Below are 16,298 nucleotides of genomic sequence, written 5' to 3' on the forward strand. Positions count from 1 at the left end.
AGTGGTGCACCTGGTTGAGCACACATGCGACAGTGCACAAAGACCCAGGTTCGAGACCCTGGTCCCCACCTACAGGGCAAAGCTTTTGCGAGTGGTGAAGCAGGCCTTCAGGTGTCTCTCTCTGTCTCTCTCCCTTTCTAGCTTCCCTCCTCCTCTCAGTTTCTGGCTGTCTCTATCCAATAAATAAGTAAAGATAATAAAATTGTTTTTAAAAAAACACATGAAAGGCCACATCACCAGAGGACCTAGTGGGGGTTGTATTGTTATATGGAAAACTGAGAAATGTTATGCATGTACAAACTATTGTATTTACTGTTGAATGTAAAACATTAATTCCCCAGTAAAGAAATTAAAAAAAAAAAAAAAAGAAAAGGCCACATCACAAGTGATTTCATTTACTGGGATGTCAGAAAAGTCATGACACATTCTGTCTGTGTTTTCCTATGCAAAAAAGAATTACGACTTTTCTGACAGCTCAATATATGATATGCCCAGGATCCATCAAGATAGAAGTTAGATTATGGTTTCCAGGGGCATGGGAAGTAGGAAACGGAAAGTGATTGCTTGTGGACATGGGTTTATTTTTGAAGTAATGAAAATGTTCTCAAAGTAGTAAAGTTTGCACAAGTTTCTGAGTTTACTAAGAACAGCCAACTTGTATAGTTAGAGGGGGTAAAGCTTATGGCATATGAATTATATCTCAATTCTGTATTTTTAAAAGGACCTCTTTTTTTTTTTAGTTGTAAAATGTTCCTGAGGAAAATGTAGTAGCATGAGTTCTCTAAGATAAGCAAACGGCAGTTTTCCCTAGATCAGGACTAAGAAATATTTGTAGCAGATTTGCATTTCCTTTCTAGGTGTATTACAGTACAAAGTTAACAGAGATGTTTACAGACTGACTACAGTGGCCCTGTCTTCAATAATAAAATCATCTATTTCTGCTTTCTTCATGTTCCCTTCTAATCTGCACGCATGTATCTCTTTACACATCTATAATTCATGAACAATAGTAAGCATGAATTTCCACATATTGCTACGTTATCTTCAAATCTTCCACTAACTGAGTGCAATTAGTTGATATCTAAGATGTTTTTTTAATTTTTATTTATTTCCTTTTGTTGCCCTTGTTTTTATTGTTGTAGTTATTATTGTTGTTGTTGTCGTTGTTGTTGGATAGGACAGAGAGAAATGGAGAGACGAGGGGAAGACAGGGGGGGAGAGAAAGACAGACACCTGCAGACCTGCTTCACCACCTGTAAAGCAACTCTCCTGCAGGTGGGGAGCCGGGGGCTTGAACCCGGATCCTTATACCTGTCCTTGTGCTTAGTGCCACGTGCGCTTAACCCACTGCACTACTGCCTGACTCCCATCTATGATGTTTTTAATTCCCTCCATGTCTGCCTGACAGTGTTAATATGCATTTAAATTACCTGGTTCTCTTTTCTTTTCTTTTTAATATTTATTTATTTATTCCCTTTTGTTGCCATTGTTGTTTTATTGTTGTAGTTATTATTGTTGTTGCTATTGGATAGGACAGAGAGAAGTGGAGAGAGGAGGGGAAGACAGAGAGGGGGAGAGAAAGGCAGACACCTGCAGACCTGCTTCACCACTCCTGAAGTAACTCCCCTGCAGGTGGGGAGCCGGGGCTCGAACTGGGATCCTTACGCCAGTCCTTGCACTTTGTGCCACCTGCGCTTAACCCACTGTGCTACGGCCCAACTCCCTGGTTTTATTTTATTATTTATTGACAATGTGGCAATATCCAAGCTACATGGAAAGTCAGCATAGCTCTTTTCTTTTCTTAAATTGTATCAATGATTTAAGATTTCCAGGAGAACTACCAAACCAAAGGGTAGGACATTTTTGACTCCTGGGTATCTTACAGAAGCAGTATAAATCAGGGGGCTGGGCGGTAGTGCAGTGGGTTAAGTGCACATGGTGCAAAGGCAAGGACCAACTCAAGGATCCTGGTTCAAGCCCCCGGGACCCTACCTGCAGGGGGATCACTTCACAAGCAGAGAAGCAAGTCTGCAAGGTGTCTATCTTTCTCTCCCCTCTCTGTCTTCACCTCCTCTCTCTATTTCTCTCTGTCCTATCCAACAACAACGACAGCAATAACAACGACAGTGATAAACAACAAGGGTAACAAAAAGGAAAAAAATAGCCTCCAGGAGCAGTGGATTAGTAGTGCAGGCATCAAGCCCCATTGATAAACCTGGAGGCCAAAAAAAAAAAAAAGTAGAATAAATATCTACATTATTATAAGCACAAAAATGTGCTATTTAGACATTACTGTTTTTATACTTCTGATGTAATCAACATTAAAAGATTCTATCTCTGTAATTTGAGACTTTCCTTCAAACTGGCTGTTCAAGGGCTTCCAAAATCCCTGACCACGTGTTTGTTTCTTCTCAGCTTTGTTACCTTTTCTACTCACTTAATAGTTAAGGAAAAAAGAAATTCTTCTTCTTTTTTTTTTTAACTTTGTATTCTTACTCTAAGGAGGGTAGACTGTTTAAGCAATTATTCTGTTTATCTTGAAAAGATAAATATGCATATAGCCATATCATCAAATAACAGAAACTATCAGTAAAATCAGTAGAGACTAGAATTCAATCACAATTTTTTTTTTTTGGGAAAAAATCTACAATAGTGACTTTTAAGATCTCAACACTCAAGGCAAGAGAGATAGCTCATCAGGTAGGGTGCATGCCTTGCCATACACAGAGCTCAGGTCTGAGTCCCAGTACCGCATGGGAATACCAAGGCATCAGGGAAAACTCTGAGGTGGCCCTCTTTCTGTCTGTGTCTTTCTTCCTGAATCAAACACATGGACCAATGAAATCAAACATTTGATTCTACAGAGAATGAGAGAAAGGAGGAAGTTGAGAAAGGGAGGAGGGGAGGCAGGAAAGAAGGAAGAGAAGACAGAAGGAAAAGAAAAGCACCGCGACAACAAACATAGGGCCTAAGATGCCCCTCTTTTAAACCTCAATCCCAATCTGCAGAAAGACAACAACAAAGAGCTTCTGGTAAACGCAAAATGTAACTGAGCGATAAACTGCAGGTAGTACTAGAAGTAATTTGACACTCATTTAAATTCTTATCAAGGACCCCATGTGAAAATATCTCATCCTCCCATTTTGGATTGATCCCATTACGGGGGAAAAAAAACAAACTGAGGCTTATTGATTTTATTATTTCGTGTATTTTTCCCCACTGGAACTGTGCCTGTAGTGATTCCTCTACTCTCAGTGGACTCTATACACACACACACACACACACACACACACACACACACACACACACACACTCAGGAGGCAGTGAAAGGAGAGACACCATGGCACTGATCCACCACTTGTGAAACTTCCCCTTCACATGGTGTTCTTCCCATGTGTCGGCCAGGGGCTTGAACGTAGGTCCTCTGCCAGGTAAGCCATCCCAGAATAGTCCCCAAACTGAAGAGGGTAAGTTACCTGTCCAAAGTTGATTCAGGAAGAATTCACTCTTCTTTTCTTTTTTTTGTCTCCAGGGTTATCCTATCACTGCTCGGAGGAATCCACTGCTCCTGGAGGCCATTTTTTCCATTTTGTTGCCTTTGTTGTTGCCGTCATTATTATTGTTGTCACTGCTGTCGTTGTTGGATAGGACAGAGAGAAATGGAGAGAGGAGGGGAAGACAGAGAGGGAGAGAGAAAGACAGACACCTGCAAGTGTCTTCACCTGCTTCACCGCCTGTGAAGCAACCCCCTGCAGGTGGGGAGCCAGGGGCTCCAACCGGGATTCTTACAGCTGGTCCTTGCGCTTTGCACCACGTGCACGTAACCCGCCCGCTACCACACGACCTTGGAATTCACTGCTCTTAAAGTTGCATTAGCAGGTGTTATATGCCCCCAAGAGGATGTCTATTCAAAAGGAGAAACTTTCCCACCTAGGTCTCCCAGCAAAGGTTCATGGTTAAGTACGAAGAAAGGAGGTTCTTGACATCATGATGGTGGTATTCATGATCAGTGGTAGCTCTAATGTGAACAAGGGGAGTGTTAGCATCCCCACTGCCTCGATCAACCTCTAAACCAGCCTCATAATCATATCATCTACAAAGAGCATTTGTTATGAGTTCCCTAGGAACCCTCCCAAACCTTGAGACCCTTAAGGCCCCTTAATACATTTTAGAGTTTCCAGTGTCTATGACCTTGAGAAAAGGAATGCTCTTAATTCTTCCTTTTTCAGTACTGGGGGAGTTGACGGTTCTTGTTTGTATATTCTAAGAAAGAGAAAAAAAGAAAAAAAAGAAAAAGAAAGAAAGGCAATTCTACAGGTATCCTCTATATGCCTAATAAATTTTACTGGACTGAAGTTCACTATCAAAGGATATATATATATATATATATCCATATATATACACATTTAGAGGAAATGGCCCTTTAGAAATATACAACTTTATATGTAACTAAAGTAAACATCTCATTAGTCTGGTTTGTTCTTAACAGTTTTAATTCTAAAGCAAACAAAACTACAAAATATTATGTTGTCTCCATCTGTTCTGTGGGCTTCTCTGGCTAAAGATCTTTTGTGTTGAAATTTGCTAATAATTAAAATTTACTGGCTGCTTATAGTCATTCAAAAGTTTTAGAATCTAAGTAATTCTGAGTCCTTTTAAGGAGAAAGAGGAGGCAGTGTGTAATCCCCATTTTAAAAGGAAAGAAAAAAAAGCAAAACAAGGTCCTTTCCTGTTTCATTCAGATCATACTAAGTCAGAGCCAGTATTCAACTACAGTCTCTCCTGACCTAAAAGGCTCCAGTGATCCTAGTAACACAAATAATCTTAAAAAAAAAACAAAACCAGGCATGCTCCTCTGTTAAGACTTTAGCTTACATTATTTTAAAGAGTACTGAAAGTGACAGGTACATAGATCCATGAATAATAGCACACATGCTTCGAAATGCTTTGACGAATGTTTCAATGGAAAATTCATAGAACTGTACTATCAGCTTTTTTTTTTTTAATTAAAAAAGCAAAAGAAGTTTCATCTCACAGCCACAAACTCATTTTTCCATTGATCTCACATAACGGCCCCAAAGGATTATTTAGATATTCATCCAGGAATATTTAAACTAAGATGACTCAAAATAAAAACTCACCTTGTGTTCAAATACTTGAGGCTTCAAGCTACCTAGATATCAAGACCCACTCCCTAAAAATACCTTCCTAGTATGAAGTTAATACAATACAGAAACTCAAAAATAAGCTAAAGAGCACACACATTCCAACTTTTCTTTTTCTTTTTTATTTTATTACTTTTATTATTTTTTAACCAGGGTACTGCTTAGCTCTGCTTTAGGTTGGTGTAGGAGATTGAACCTGGGACTTTGGAGCCCTCAAGCATGAGAGTCTTTTTGAATAACCATTATGCTACTTCCCTCCCACCCCCAGACAGATTTTCTACGTAATGAAATGGCTTTCAAAGATAGCTTGAATTCAGGAAATAAATAAGATCGACATCAAAATCACAAGGTAGCTATAAACCAACGACAAGCCTGAATATTTGCTTTCTCACGTACAAGTCAATTTAGACAATAGGTCAGCTTGTTGAAGTGCAAAGTACTTTATTCTACAAATCAGACACAGGGTTCTAGTGGTATAGGTGGGTAGCTCTACTGAACAAGTCAATTCAAGTTCTCCTCTTCCTTTCTTTCTCAGGGTTTACTTTCTTTATTCAAGAAGTTGACTAAACCACTGCTTCCTAAACTCACCAAGCCATAAGAATTACTTCAGGGTGATTGTTAACAATATAGACTCCAAAGTCACTTCCCTGAAGATTCCAGTTCAAGGGAGTCAGAGTAAGGTCTTGTTCTCATTATTATTTTTTATTCTTATAAGAATGTTTATTCTTAGTGAGTAAGGATATTCTTTTCTTCTTTCTTTTTTAATTTATATATAGATCAACAGGTAGACAGTGTGAAAGAGACCGCATCCCGGAAGCTTCCTTCACTGTGGCTGGGTCTGAGTTAAATCCTGGGTCTCACACAGGCAAAGCAGTACAGTACTGAAGTGAGCTATTTTGCCTGGCCCACGCTGTTCTACTTAATGAATGACTTCCAAATAATCCTTGTCTGGGAAATTTCACACACAGCAGACCAGATGATTCTTAAGCTACCTGCCTTCTAGCTCCAATTCTGTACTATCTGGATATTGCATAGTGATGTTCAAAAAACAGGCACAATTATAACTATTCTGCATGTGTTACCATATAAAATAATAAATGTATGAGTTCACAGAAACAAACTTATCTACCTGCTACCACTCACACCACTCATACCTTCCAAACACCAGGAAAATATTCCTTTGTATTCTAGGTGTGTGGAACACTTTGATGGGAATAGAAAGGTTTTTTAATATTAAGCTTTCAGTATACTAATAGAAAAAGATTTGTTTGGAAACATGCATAGAGAACCATATACCCATTTTTTTCCCCCTTAATTATCAAGGCAGTGAGACTGAGAACTAGAACATCACTCTGGGGCATGCAGTGCTAGGGACCACTGACTTTACACTTGTGAGTCTTACTCTACTGCTGAGCCACCACCCAGTAATAGACCTGTGTATTAAGTGAAACTGTGCTGGTCTTTGCCCAAAGAACATCATTACCTGATGATCCTACTTCTTCCTAGCTAAGAAAAATGAAACAATGGGAAACAAACTAGGAAATGGGCCTGGCTAAGTCCCTAGAAACAAAGGCAAAAAAACAAAACAAACAAACAAAAAACTCCAAAATATTGTGCAGCAACAGTTACAAAGCTAAAAGGAAAAATAGTACAAATAATAACTAGTTGCTAATTCTTCAAAGTCAACAGCAGGTATAGTCAGCTGAGTCAAGAGGAGTCCCAATGTACTCTTAGGAAAGTTTTGGGGTCTTTTCTGCACACAAAGGTGGAAAATTTTAATTCAGTTTTTCATTTCTTGATAATGTTTTGCTTTAGAGAGGTCTTCTAAATTTCTTGCAATCCTCTAGTGGGACTGACTTTCATTCTTTGACTTAGATTTATAAACAAAACTAACAAAAGAAAGTTTGCTGCATGAAGACAGAGGGAAAGAGCAGTTAAGGATGCTCACTGGGTACCAATTATTATACAGATGACACCTAAATGTAAGTAAAATCAAAATTAAAACTGAAAACTGCAGCCTGGGAAGTAGTACAGTGGTTAGAGCACTGGATTTGTAAGCATGAGGTCCTGAGTTTAATTCTTAGCATTTGATGTGACAGTGGTGCTCTATTTCTCTATCTCCTCCTCTCATTAAAAAACATATTAAAAAAAAAAAAAGCGGGGGTCGGGCGGTGGCGCAGTGGGTTAAGCGCACGTGGCGCAAAGCGCAGGGACCGGCGTAAGGATCCCGATTTGAGCCCCCGGCTCCCCACCTGCAGGGGAGTCGCTTCACGGGCGGTGAAGCAGGTCTGCAGGTGTCTATCTTTCTCTCCCCCTCTCTCTGTCTTCCCCTCCTCTCTCCATTTCTCTCTGTCCTATCCAACAACAAAGCAACGTCAACAATGACAATAATAACCTCAACGAGGCTGCAACAACTAGGGCAACAAAAAGGGGGAAAAATGGCCTCCAGGAGCGGTGGATTCATGGTGCAGGCACCGAGCCCAGCAATAACCCTGGAGGGAAAAAAAAAAAAAAAAAGAAAAAAGCACAAAACTGAGTTTGAGTCACCCCTATAACAGAAACAGGTAAGAAGGAAAGTAGGATTGGAATATTACAACATATTTAACAATTACTTTAAAAAAAATGTAGGTGTTGGGGAAGAGACACACCTGGCAGATTGCACACGTTACCATGTGCAAGGACCTGGGGTTAAGTCCCCAACCCCCACCTTCAGGCGGGAGCTTCATGAATGGTAGAACAGTGTTGTAGGTGTCTCTGTTTTTCTGCCCTCTCTATTAGATTGTTGGGAAAGTCATGATGTATTTCTCAGTTTTTATACAAAAAAAAAAAAAATGTGTCATGAGTTATCTGAAAACCCAATATTTCTCTCTGCCTGTATTGGAAATAAATAATAAATCTTTAAAGAAAACAGTTGCAGATTAATCCATAAAAGTAGCCCATTGGACACTATAATAGTGTGCAACGATCAAAGTGAATCCTGATAATTGGTGCAGAACAACTGGAATTAGAATTGTTTAAATTTAGGACCAATAGGCCAAAATGTATTCATTTAAATAGCAAAGTAGGCACACTAATATTTCTGCAGAGCAGTGTGAGTTCTGGGCGCCAACCATAAATACACTGCTTGACATGCAAAGCAGGGGCTCTATTCCTGAGTGTTCCCCCAAGCTACAAACACTATGTTTAAAGTCATATCTCTGTTTAAATGTATTTCTGTATCTGTAGTCCACCAAGCTCCAAGCCAAAGTTGTGACAAGAGATCAGCTTCATACTTAAAGCAAAAACGTAAAAGCAGGATCAAGTCAACCAGCATAACAGAATTTGGTTAAGGAATCAAGTTCTCTGGCCACATAGATCTGAGAGAAAGTTTGAAATCACAAATTACACTGTGACATTAAACAGGTCATTTACCCTAAGCCTCAATTTCCTAATTTATAAACTGGAGATAGTGCCTCACCCAGCCATCATGAAATTGAAACAAGGTGGTTCATATGAAGTATGTAGCTCTGCAGCTGGTACAGAGTAAATAAATAACAATAATCATAAATTACCCGTAAAATCAGCATCACTACTTAGCTTTCAATTTTTTTTTTCAATTTTTCTTTTCTTTATTTATTGGATAGAGACAACCAGAAAATGAGAGGGAAGGGAGAGATCAAGAGGGAGAGAGACAGAGAGACACCTGCAGCACTGCTTCACCACTTGCAAAGCTTTCCCCCTACAGGTGGGGACTAAGGGCTCGAACCTGGGTCCTTGTGCACTGTAACATGTGTGCTCAACCAGGTGAGCCACCATCCAGCCCCACTACTTATCTTTCTTTTTTAAAAAATATTTATTTTATTTATGTATTCCCTTTTGTTGCCCTTGTTTTATTGTTGTAGTTCTTGATGTCGTCGTTGTTGGATAGGACAGAGAGAAGTGGAGAGAGGAGGGGAAGACAGAGAGGGGGAGAGAAAGGCAGACACCTGCAGACCTGCTTCACCGCCTATGAAGTGACTCCCCAGCAGGTGGGGAGCTGGGGCTCGAACCGGGATCCCTACACCGGGGTCCTCGTGCTTTGCACCACGTGCGCTTAACCCGCTGCCTTAAGACCCGACTCCCACTACTTATCTTTCAACTTCAGTAAAGCTAAGAGTTTCTTAGTAGCCATGCAAAAAGATGAAAGACCTAGTTTAAAGTAGCTTTTCATTTCTTTTCACATGACAGAAACTTTGCCCCCTCCTCAATAAATAATCTGAACAGCTATATACAGAAAATGCTTCAGTGCAAACACTCTTGAAATAGGAGAATTTTCAATAAGAACTTTAAGTTTAATGATCTACCCAATTTGAAGAAGTTGCAGTTGGTATTGTTGGAAGAAAAAGGAAGTCGGAGGAAGAAATGCCTTCAAGTCATCCCATGCACCATTATTCAACAGAGGGAAACCTTACTATTCACAGAAGGTTGGCTACTCACATTAGTTCACGACAGAATCAAAAAAATGGAGGCGGATCATTTGGGGGCCCTGGGAGTCCTGGGATTCCCACACAGACATGATGGGCCTAGACCTCTAACAGACCCTCTCCATGACCACTGGTCATCTCCATCAGAAACAACATAATGGACCCCTCTATGGGCCCCTATGGACCTTGCCCTCAACATGGATCAACAATGGTAGGAACTGTTCGATTGTCCGAAGGGAGGTTGGGCAACATACTCTACCACTCAAGGAAAATAGGTCTTGAAATTAGTGCAGCCTGGAATATCCCTAGCTGTGACCACAGAGTGTGAGCTCAGCCCTACAGGGATGCAGAGGTTACACAGGCTCCTGTGCTGAATATGGACCCCCAGATCAAATCCATGGGGTTTACAGTCAACAGTATTTATACTTTTCCCATATCTGGGAACTATTCTCTTCCCTGATCCAGCTTTCTAGTCCTTCTTCCAATTCTGACACCATCTCCCTAGATAAAACCTTGGGTCCACCTGCATGCTAGCTGTCAGGCTCAGGCAAAAACTAGTAAAGCCATGGGCCCCTAAAATAGACCTACTAGCTTTCTCCAAAATAGAGACCCCCAAATTTTCATCTGTAATATTCTTACCTTTAGGTTCATGATTAGTCAACATTTGTTCTGCTTTATATCTTAACTCTTTTTCAGCCACCATGTTCCAGATGCTACCATTATGCCAACCTGACACCCCTGGGCAGACAACCCCACCAATGTGTCCTGGAGTCCCACCTCTCCAACCCTCTGCCCCACTAGGGAAAGAGAGAGGCAGGCTGGGAGTAAGGATCAACTTGCCAATGCCATGTTCAGCAGGGAAGCAATTACAGAAGCCGGACCTTCCAACTTCTACACCCTATAAAGATCCTGGGTCCATACTTCCAGAGGGATAAAAAATAGGAAAGTTTTCAAGGGAGGGGATGGGATAGAGTTCTGGTGGTGGGAACTGTGTGGAATTGTACCCCTCTTACCCCAAGGTCTTGTCAATATCTCCATTTTATAAATAAAAAAATTACAAATTAAAAAATGGAGAGGGATAGATAGCTTAAAGGTTATACAAAGAGATTCCCATACCTGAGGTTCCAAAGTCCCAGGTTCAATCCTCCATACCAACATGAACCAGAGCTGAGCAATGCTTTAGTTAAAAAAAATAAAAAAAAAAAAGTGGAGGACACAGACGGCAGCACACCCAGTTAAGCATACATATTAGCAAGTGCAAGGACCCAGTTTCGAGTCCCTGCTCCCCACCTGCAGAGGGTCTATTTCATGAGCAGAGAAGCAGATCTGCAGGTGTCTATCTTAATCTCCCTCTCTCTGTCTCCCCATCCTCTCTCAATTTTTCTCTGTTCCAATAAAAATGAGAAAGAAAGAAAAAAAAAAAACAGGGAAGAAGAAGAAGAAGAAAAAATGGTCACAAGGAGCAGTGGATTCCTAGTGCCAGTACCCAGCCCCGGCAATGACCCTGGTGGCATAAAAAAAAAAAAAAAAAGTGAGAAGTCATGCGGCAGCACAGCGGGTTAAGCGCAGGTGGCACAAAGCGCAAGGACCGGCGTAAGGATCCTGGTTCGAGGCCATGGCTCCCCACCTGCAGGGGAGTCGCTTCACAGGCGGTGAAGCAGGTCTGCAGGTGTCTGTCTTTCTCTCTCCCCCTGTCTTCCCCTTCTCTCTCCATTTCTCTCTGTCCTATCCAACAACAATGACAACAATAACCACAACAATAAAACATCAAGGGCAACAAAAGGAAATAAATAAAAATAAATATTAAAAAAAAAACACATTTCAGAGAAAATACTGAGAAGTCATTATGAAGGGTGGAGCAAGTTCTTCATGAAATTAAACCAATCATTAAAAAAAACTGCTCAAGGACAACCTGAAACAAATTTCAAAATAATGCAATTTTGAGTAAGGGGTAAAATTAGTGAGCTGTCAGGTAAAGATCTAACTTCTCAAAAAAAAAAAAAAAGACATAAGTGAAGGAGAGACTTGAGCAGAGAATAAAACATTAACTAATGCTAGCAATCCATCAACAAATGTGCAAACCCCCACCCCAATTGTAAAACAAAAAACAAAAAACTGTATTAATACTGGGACGAGCAACAGACAAGAAAGTATGTCAAAGGCATTTCAAGTTGTCTTTAATATTACTGCAGAATGAAAGAAGAGACTAATGAGATGCTCTAATTAACAATTTAGTAGTGAAAAATAGTGGCACCCTCAAAATAAACTCTGTCACCTAGAGATAATGGTCATTTTCTGTTCACCGTTTAAGAATCTAGAAGACTCTCTTTGCTTTTAAATGCAAATTGCCCATCTCCAATGCACATTCTGCTCTATTCCTTTATCTGAAAATTACTGCAATGTTACCCTGTTCCAGAAAAAACACAATGTAGCATAGAAAATGCAATTAGGACAACCATGTATATATGCATATGTTCATTTCATTACATGGAGTGAATGGTCACCGCTTACACATGACAGTTTTCAATGGAAAGGCCGAGGATGGAGACTTTATTTGCAGGAAAAATTACATTTTCAGGACTGACAACTCATTCATTAAGGGACATACACATTTTAACATATGCACATACAGTAACATCACAGCAACTATATGCTTAGCATCTCTCAATTGTCAAGTAACACTAGCTATTTACTGGAAAGCTTCATAAAGACAGGATTCCAGTAATAATTATGAGTTACCATTTACCTGACTATTATTTGCCAAAGAAGTAGAAAACTATCATGATTCAAGGAAGGTAAGCACTTCAGTTTCTGCACTTCTTTTTCCTCTTAAAACTTCCTGGAACAGTGAGCCCTGACTTGAAGAAATGCTTCCATTTAGTGTAACAGGTGATAAGGTTAAGAAAAAATAATAAAAATAGATATATAGAAAGCCTTTTAAATAAGAAATACATACACTGCAATTGTGGAATTTAACTTATCCCACTGTTTAAAAAAAAAAAAAAAAACAACTCTCTGTCAAAACCACTCTTGGCTGGGGAAACTTCACTTGCTGTCCAGTATATATAAATACACAATCAGAGTTAAAACACTCTGTAGCCTCATAAGCAGTTAACTGACCTCTCTTGTTTTTCCAACTTACACGTTAATAACTAATTCTAGTTTTAAAAAAAAAGTTTTTTTTAAGCTAAGGCCAGTCACATTCAAATGAGTGGATCCTGCTATTTTTATTTACTATTATTATTTGTTGATAAACCTACTTTATACCTCTTTCTCCTATGGTCAAAGCCAGACCTCACTCAAGCCGGGACAATTAGAAACTAAAGCTACTGAAAATGCCCTTCCCAGCCTCTGAGAATCAGGCGAGAAAGGCTCTATTCGTTTTAAGAAAAGCTACTGATATTTACACACACACCCAACCCCATGCGTGCTGTTAATACAAGTCAACCAAAAGGCACAGCTCGGCATGGGCCGGCGCCTTTCACCTACCCACTCAGAAGCCAAGCGATGATGCAGCAGCAGACCGCGGCGACCAGACCCCCACACCCAGCCCTGCTGGGGGCTCCCGGGGGCCTGTGGCGCAGACTTTAGCAAGCCTGCTTCCTACACGCATATGGAGAAGCAAGCGGCGGCCGTCCAGTGCTTTCAGAGAACCTAGAAGCGCTCCCTAGTTCAATCCTTCCCCAAATCCACGCCACCCTTTCAACTTTGCAATTAAGAGCAAGAAGGAGAAATTCCGGTCAACTCGCCTTGGGGGGTTGGTCTGAGGGCTCAAGTAGGGAGGAGGACGGAGAGAGAGGGAGAGAGAGAGAAAGAGAGAGAGCAAGCCAATGAAAGATACCAGGATCTCCCACCTTTCTTAAATTCCTCGAGCATAGCGTCCAACTTGGTGTCGTTGAAAACAAAGTGCAAGGGATGATTGTAAAACTTCGTGATGGTTTTCAGGGGCGTGCAGTCGTCGGGATCCACGAAGGCCAAGTCTTTGACGAAGAGGAGGTCCACGATGTTGGAGCGCTCGCCCTCAAACACCGGGATGCGGGTGTAGCCGCTCTCCATGATCTCCGACATGGTGTTGAAGTCCAGGATGGCCTCGCCTGTGATCATGAAGCAGTCCCGGAGCGGGGTCATCACGTCCTCCACCGTCTTGGTGCGGAGCTCCAGCGCCCCTTGGATGATGTTCAGCTCCTCTTTGACGAGGTCGTTGTAGGGGTCGGTGACCCGGAGCATCTCCAGCAGTTTCTCCCGATTGTAGACGGTGCCGATCTCCTGGCCCAGGACGCAGTCCAGCAGCTTGCTGACCGGGTAAGAAGCCGGGAAGGTCATCATCATGAAAAACTTGGTGAGGAAGATGGTGTTGGCCCCCACGGCCAGGCCGTGGCGGGAGCAGATGGCCTGGGGCACGATCTCCCCGAAGATGACAATGCCGATGGTGGACACCACCACCGCCACGAGGCCGGAGCCCGCGATGTCGTCGAGCAGGATGGTGAGCGTGGTGTTGACCAGCACGTTGCCCAGCAGCAGCGAGCACAGCAGGTAGTTGCCCTGGCGGCGCACCGGCTCGATGCGCTTGGCGTAATTCTTCTCCTTCTCGGTGCCGCAGTTCTGCACGATGCGCAGCTCCATCGGGTCCAGGGCCATGAGGCCCAGGTTGAGTCCGCTGAACATGCCCGACAGGCACAGCAGCAGGGAGATGAAGATCACCTGCAGCCAGAAGGGCAGCAAGAACTTCTTCTCCTCGCCCACGATCATCTTGGTGTCCTCGCCGTCGTGGTAAATCCAGGTGGTCTCGGCCCAGGGGGGCGGCGGCAGCCCCGCCACCCCCGAGCCGCCCTTGCCCCCGACGGCACCCCCCGCGGTCCCCGGGCCGCCGGCGCCCAGGGCGGGCGTGGACAGCGACGTGCACAGGTAGTAGGACTTGCTCTTCTCCATCTTGCGCAGAGGTTTGATCTCGATCTCGATGATGCCCGAAGTCCGGCGGTTGAGGATGATGTGGGGCAAGATGATGATGTCCGAAGTCCGGATGCCGCAGCGCTGGGGGCCGCTGTCCGGCTCCGGCGGCGCGGGTCCCCCCAGTCCGCGCTCGCCCGGGCTGTGGGGCCGCCGCTCCTGCTCGGTGAAGGCGATGCGGGACCAGGTCTCGTTGTTGATGTTCTGGCCGTACACCCGCAGCTTGACCCGAGTCCGCTCGCTCACCCGCAGCGCCCCTCCTTCCATGAACGACACGTCGTTCGTGTCCTCCAGCCGCAGTCCGATGATCACCGTCTCCTCGCTCTCGCCCGCCGCCGCGCAGCCGCCCGCGCCGCAGCAGCAGATCAGCAGTAGCAGCGGCAGCAGCCGCCCCGCCGCCTGCAGGACCCCCCGGCCGCGGGCGCTGAGGCTGCGGCGCGCCGCCATCTTCCAAGTGGGCAGTGCGGCGGCTGCCTGCCCGCCCGCCATCTTTACTTCGGGTTCACAAGAGCCACAGCCAATCATAAGGGGGCTGCCTCAGCTGCAGCGGCATCCTTCCCACCCAGCGCCGCGGGCACGGGCACTGGCCTCGGGGCGAGGTTGCAACAGAGCGCCTGTCTCCTTTCTCTGCAGTCCGCCTCTCTGACTGACACAGACTCGGCCTCGTCCAGCAGAGAAACCTCGAGGCTAGCGGGAGGGAGGAGGGGGTGGGGGGAGCGGCCAGCCGCTCCCGCGAGAGGCAGGCCAGCCAGCCAATCGTGGACGAATGCCCGCCCTCCCAGCCAGGGGGCTGGAATGGGGCGTGGTCGCGAGTGGCGCCACGGGCCAATGGTAAGGTGAATGGGCGGGGCGATGAGGGCCGCCGGTCGCCTCTGCAGGCCAAGTTTCCTACCGAAAGGCGCGTGACTCTTGTGTATGTGCGAGAGAAGGGGGTGTGTGCAGTTGGGACCCAAGAGCCAATCAAAGAGGAGAGCTGTAAGGTAGGGGCGGGGCCTAGCTCCCGGCGGCCAATAAGGCGGGCTTTCTGTCGTCCCCGCACACCCGGAGGGTCTTTAGTAGATACTGGCGCCTGGGCTGACAGGCATGCATCAAACTCCTGCAGCACTGAGCAGCCAGGACTCGCCGCCTTGTGCTGTCGACTCGTTCTCAGTACAAGTGCAGAGCGCTGCACCTTCCTGCCCTAGCAGAGGAGAAGCCGAGTAGGGGCAGCGTAAGATGCACACTGTCCTAAAAAAAAGCCAGGAGATCTGCGGCTCTCCCTCCCTCTGCTCCTGCAGGCTGTTCCGCCCAGAATAAGCAGTTGCACTGAGGCCGTATCACTGTCCCGACCCGCTCACTCAGCGCCTCTCGCTTCTCCCGAGGGGACGCGTGCTTTACTGCACGGTCATGTGGCGCCACCTGTCGGTCTCTTTGGCCCTACAATTCTTTCCAGGTTACCCCCCAAATCCCAAAGGTGTACCAGAGGTAGGGAAATAAAGTTTAAATATTGATAGTTTTCCCGTTTATCGTGTCATAGGAATCCTCGCACGTTCTTGCACAAAGTCCCTGGACTTTCATGCTTACTGAAAGACCCAAGAATCTGTGTTTCTAATACCTCATCAGGTAAACGGGAAATGTGAGAGGACAGTCTAAACTTTAAAGTTTCATTTGTAATCACACTGGTCAAACCTTGCTAGAATCATAAGCTGATTGGGGGGGGGGATTCTTGGAGCCCTAATTCCCCGGACTCTATTTCCACTGCATC

The 16,298-nt window shown here is 44.2% G+C and overlaps 1 protein-coding gene across 3 annotated transcripts in view; it reads right to left on the reverse strand.

The window, feature by feature from the left end:
* CNNM2 (cyclin and CBS domain divalent metal cation transport mediator 2) overlaps positions 1–15,260 on the reverse strand; it is a 171,975-nt gene extending 156,715 nt beyond the window's left edge. For 2 of the 3 annotated variants that reach the window (XM_060171408.1, XM_007530641.3), the window contains exon 1: positions 13,462–15,243. In XM_060171408.1, coding sequence (XP_060027391.1) covers positions 13,462–15,079 — 1,618 coding nt within the window. In that variant the 5' untranslated portion in view covers positions 15,080–15,243. Of the gene's footprint in view, positions 1–13,461 lie in introns of all 3 variants that reach the window. The other variant, XM_007530633.3, reaches the window with a different exon arrangement.
* Positions 15,261–16,298: the final 1,038 nt, after the last annotated feature.

Source organism: Erinaceus europaeus, chromosome 14 (assembly GCF_950295315.1).
Source record: "Erinaceus europaeus chromosome 14, mEriEur2.1, whole genome shotgun sequence".
NCBI classification, from domain to species: Eukaryota; Metazoa; Chordata; class Mammalia; order Eulipotyphla; family Erinaceidae; genus Erinaceus; species Erinaceus europaeus.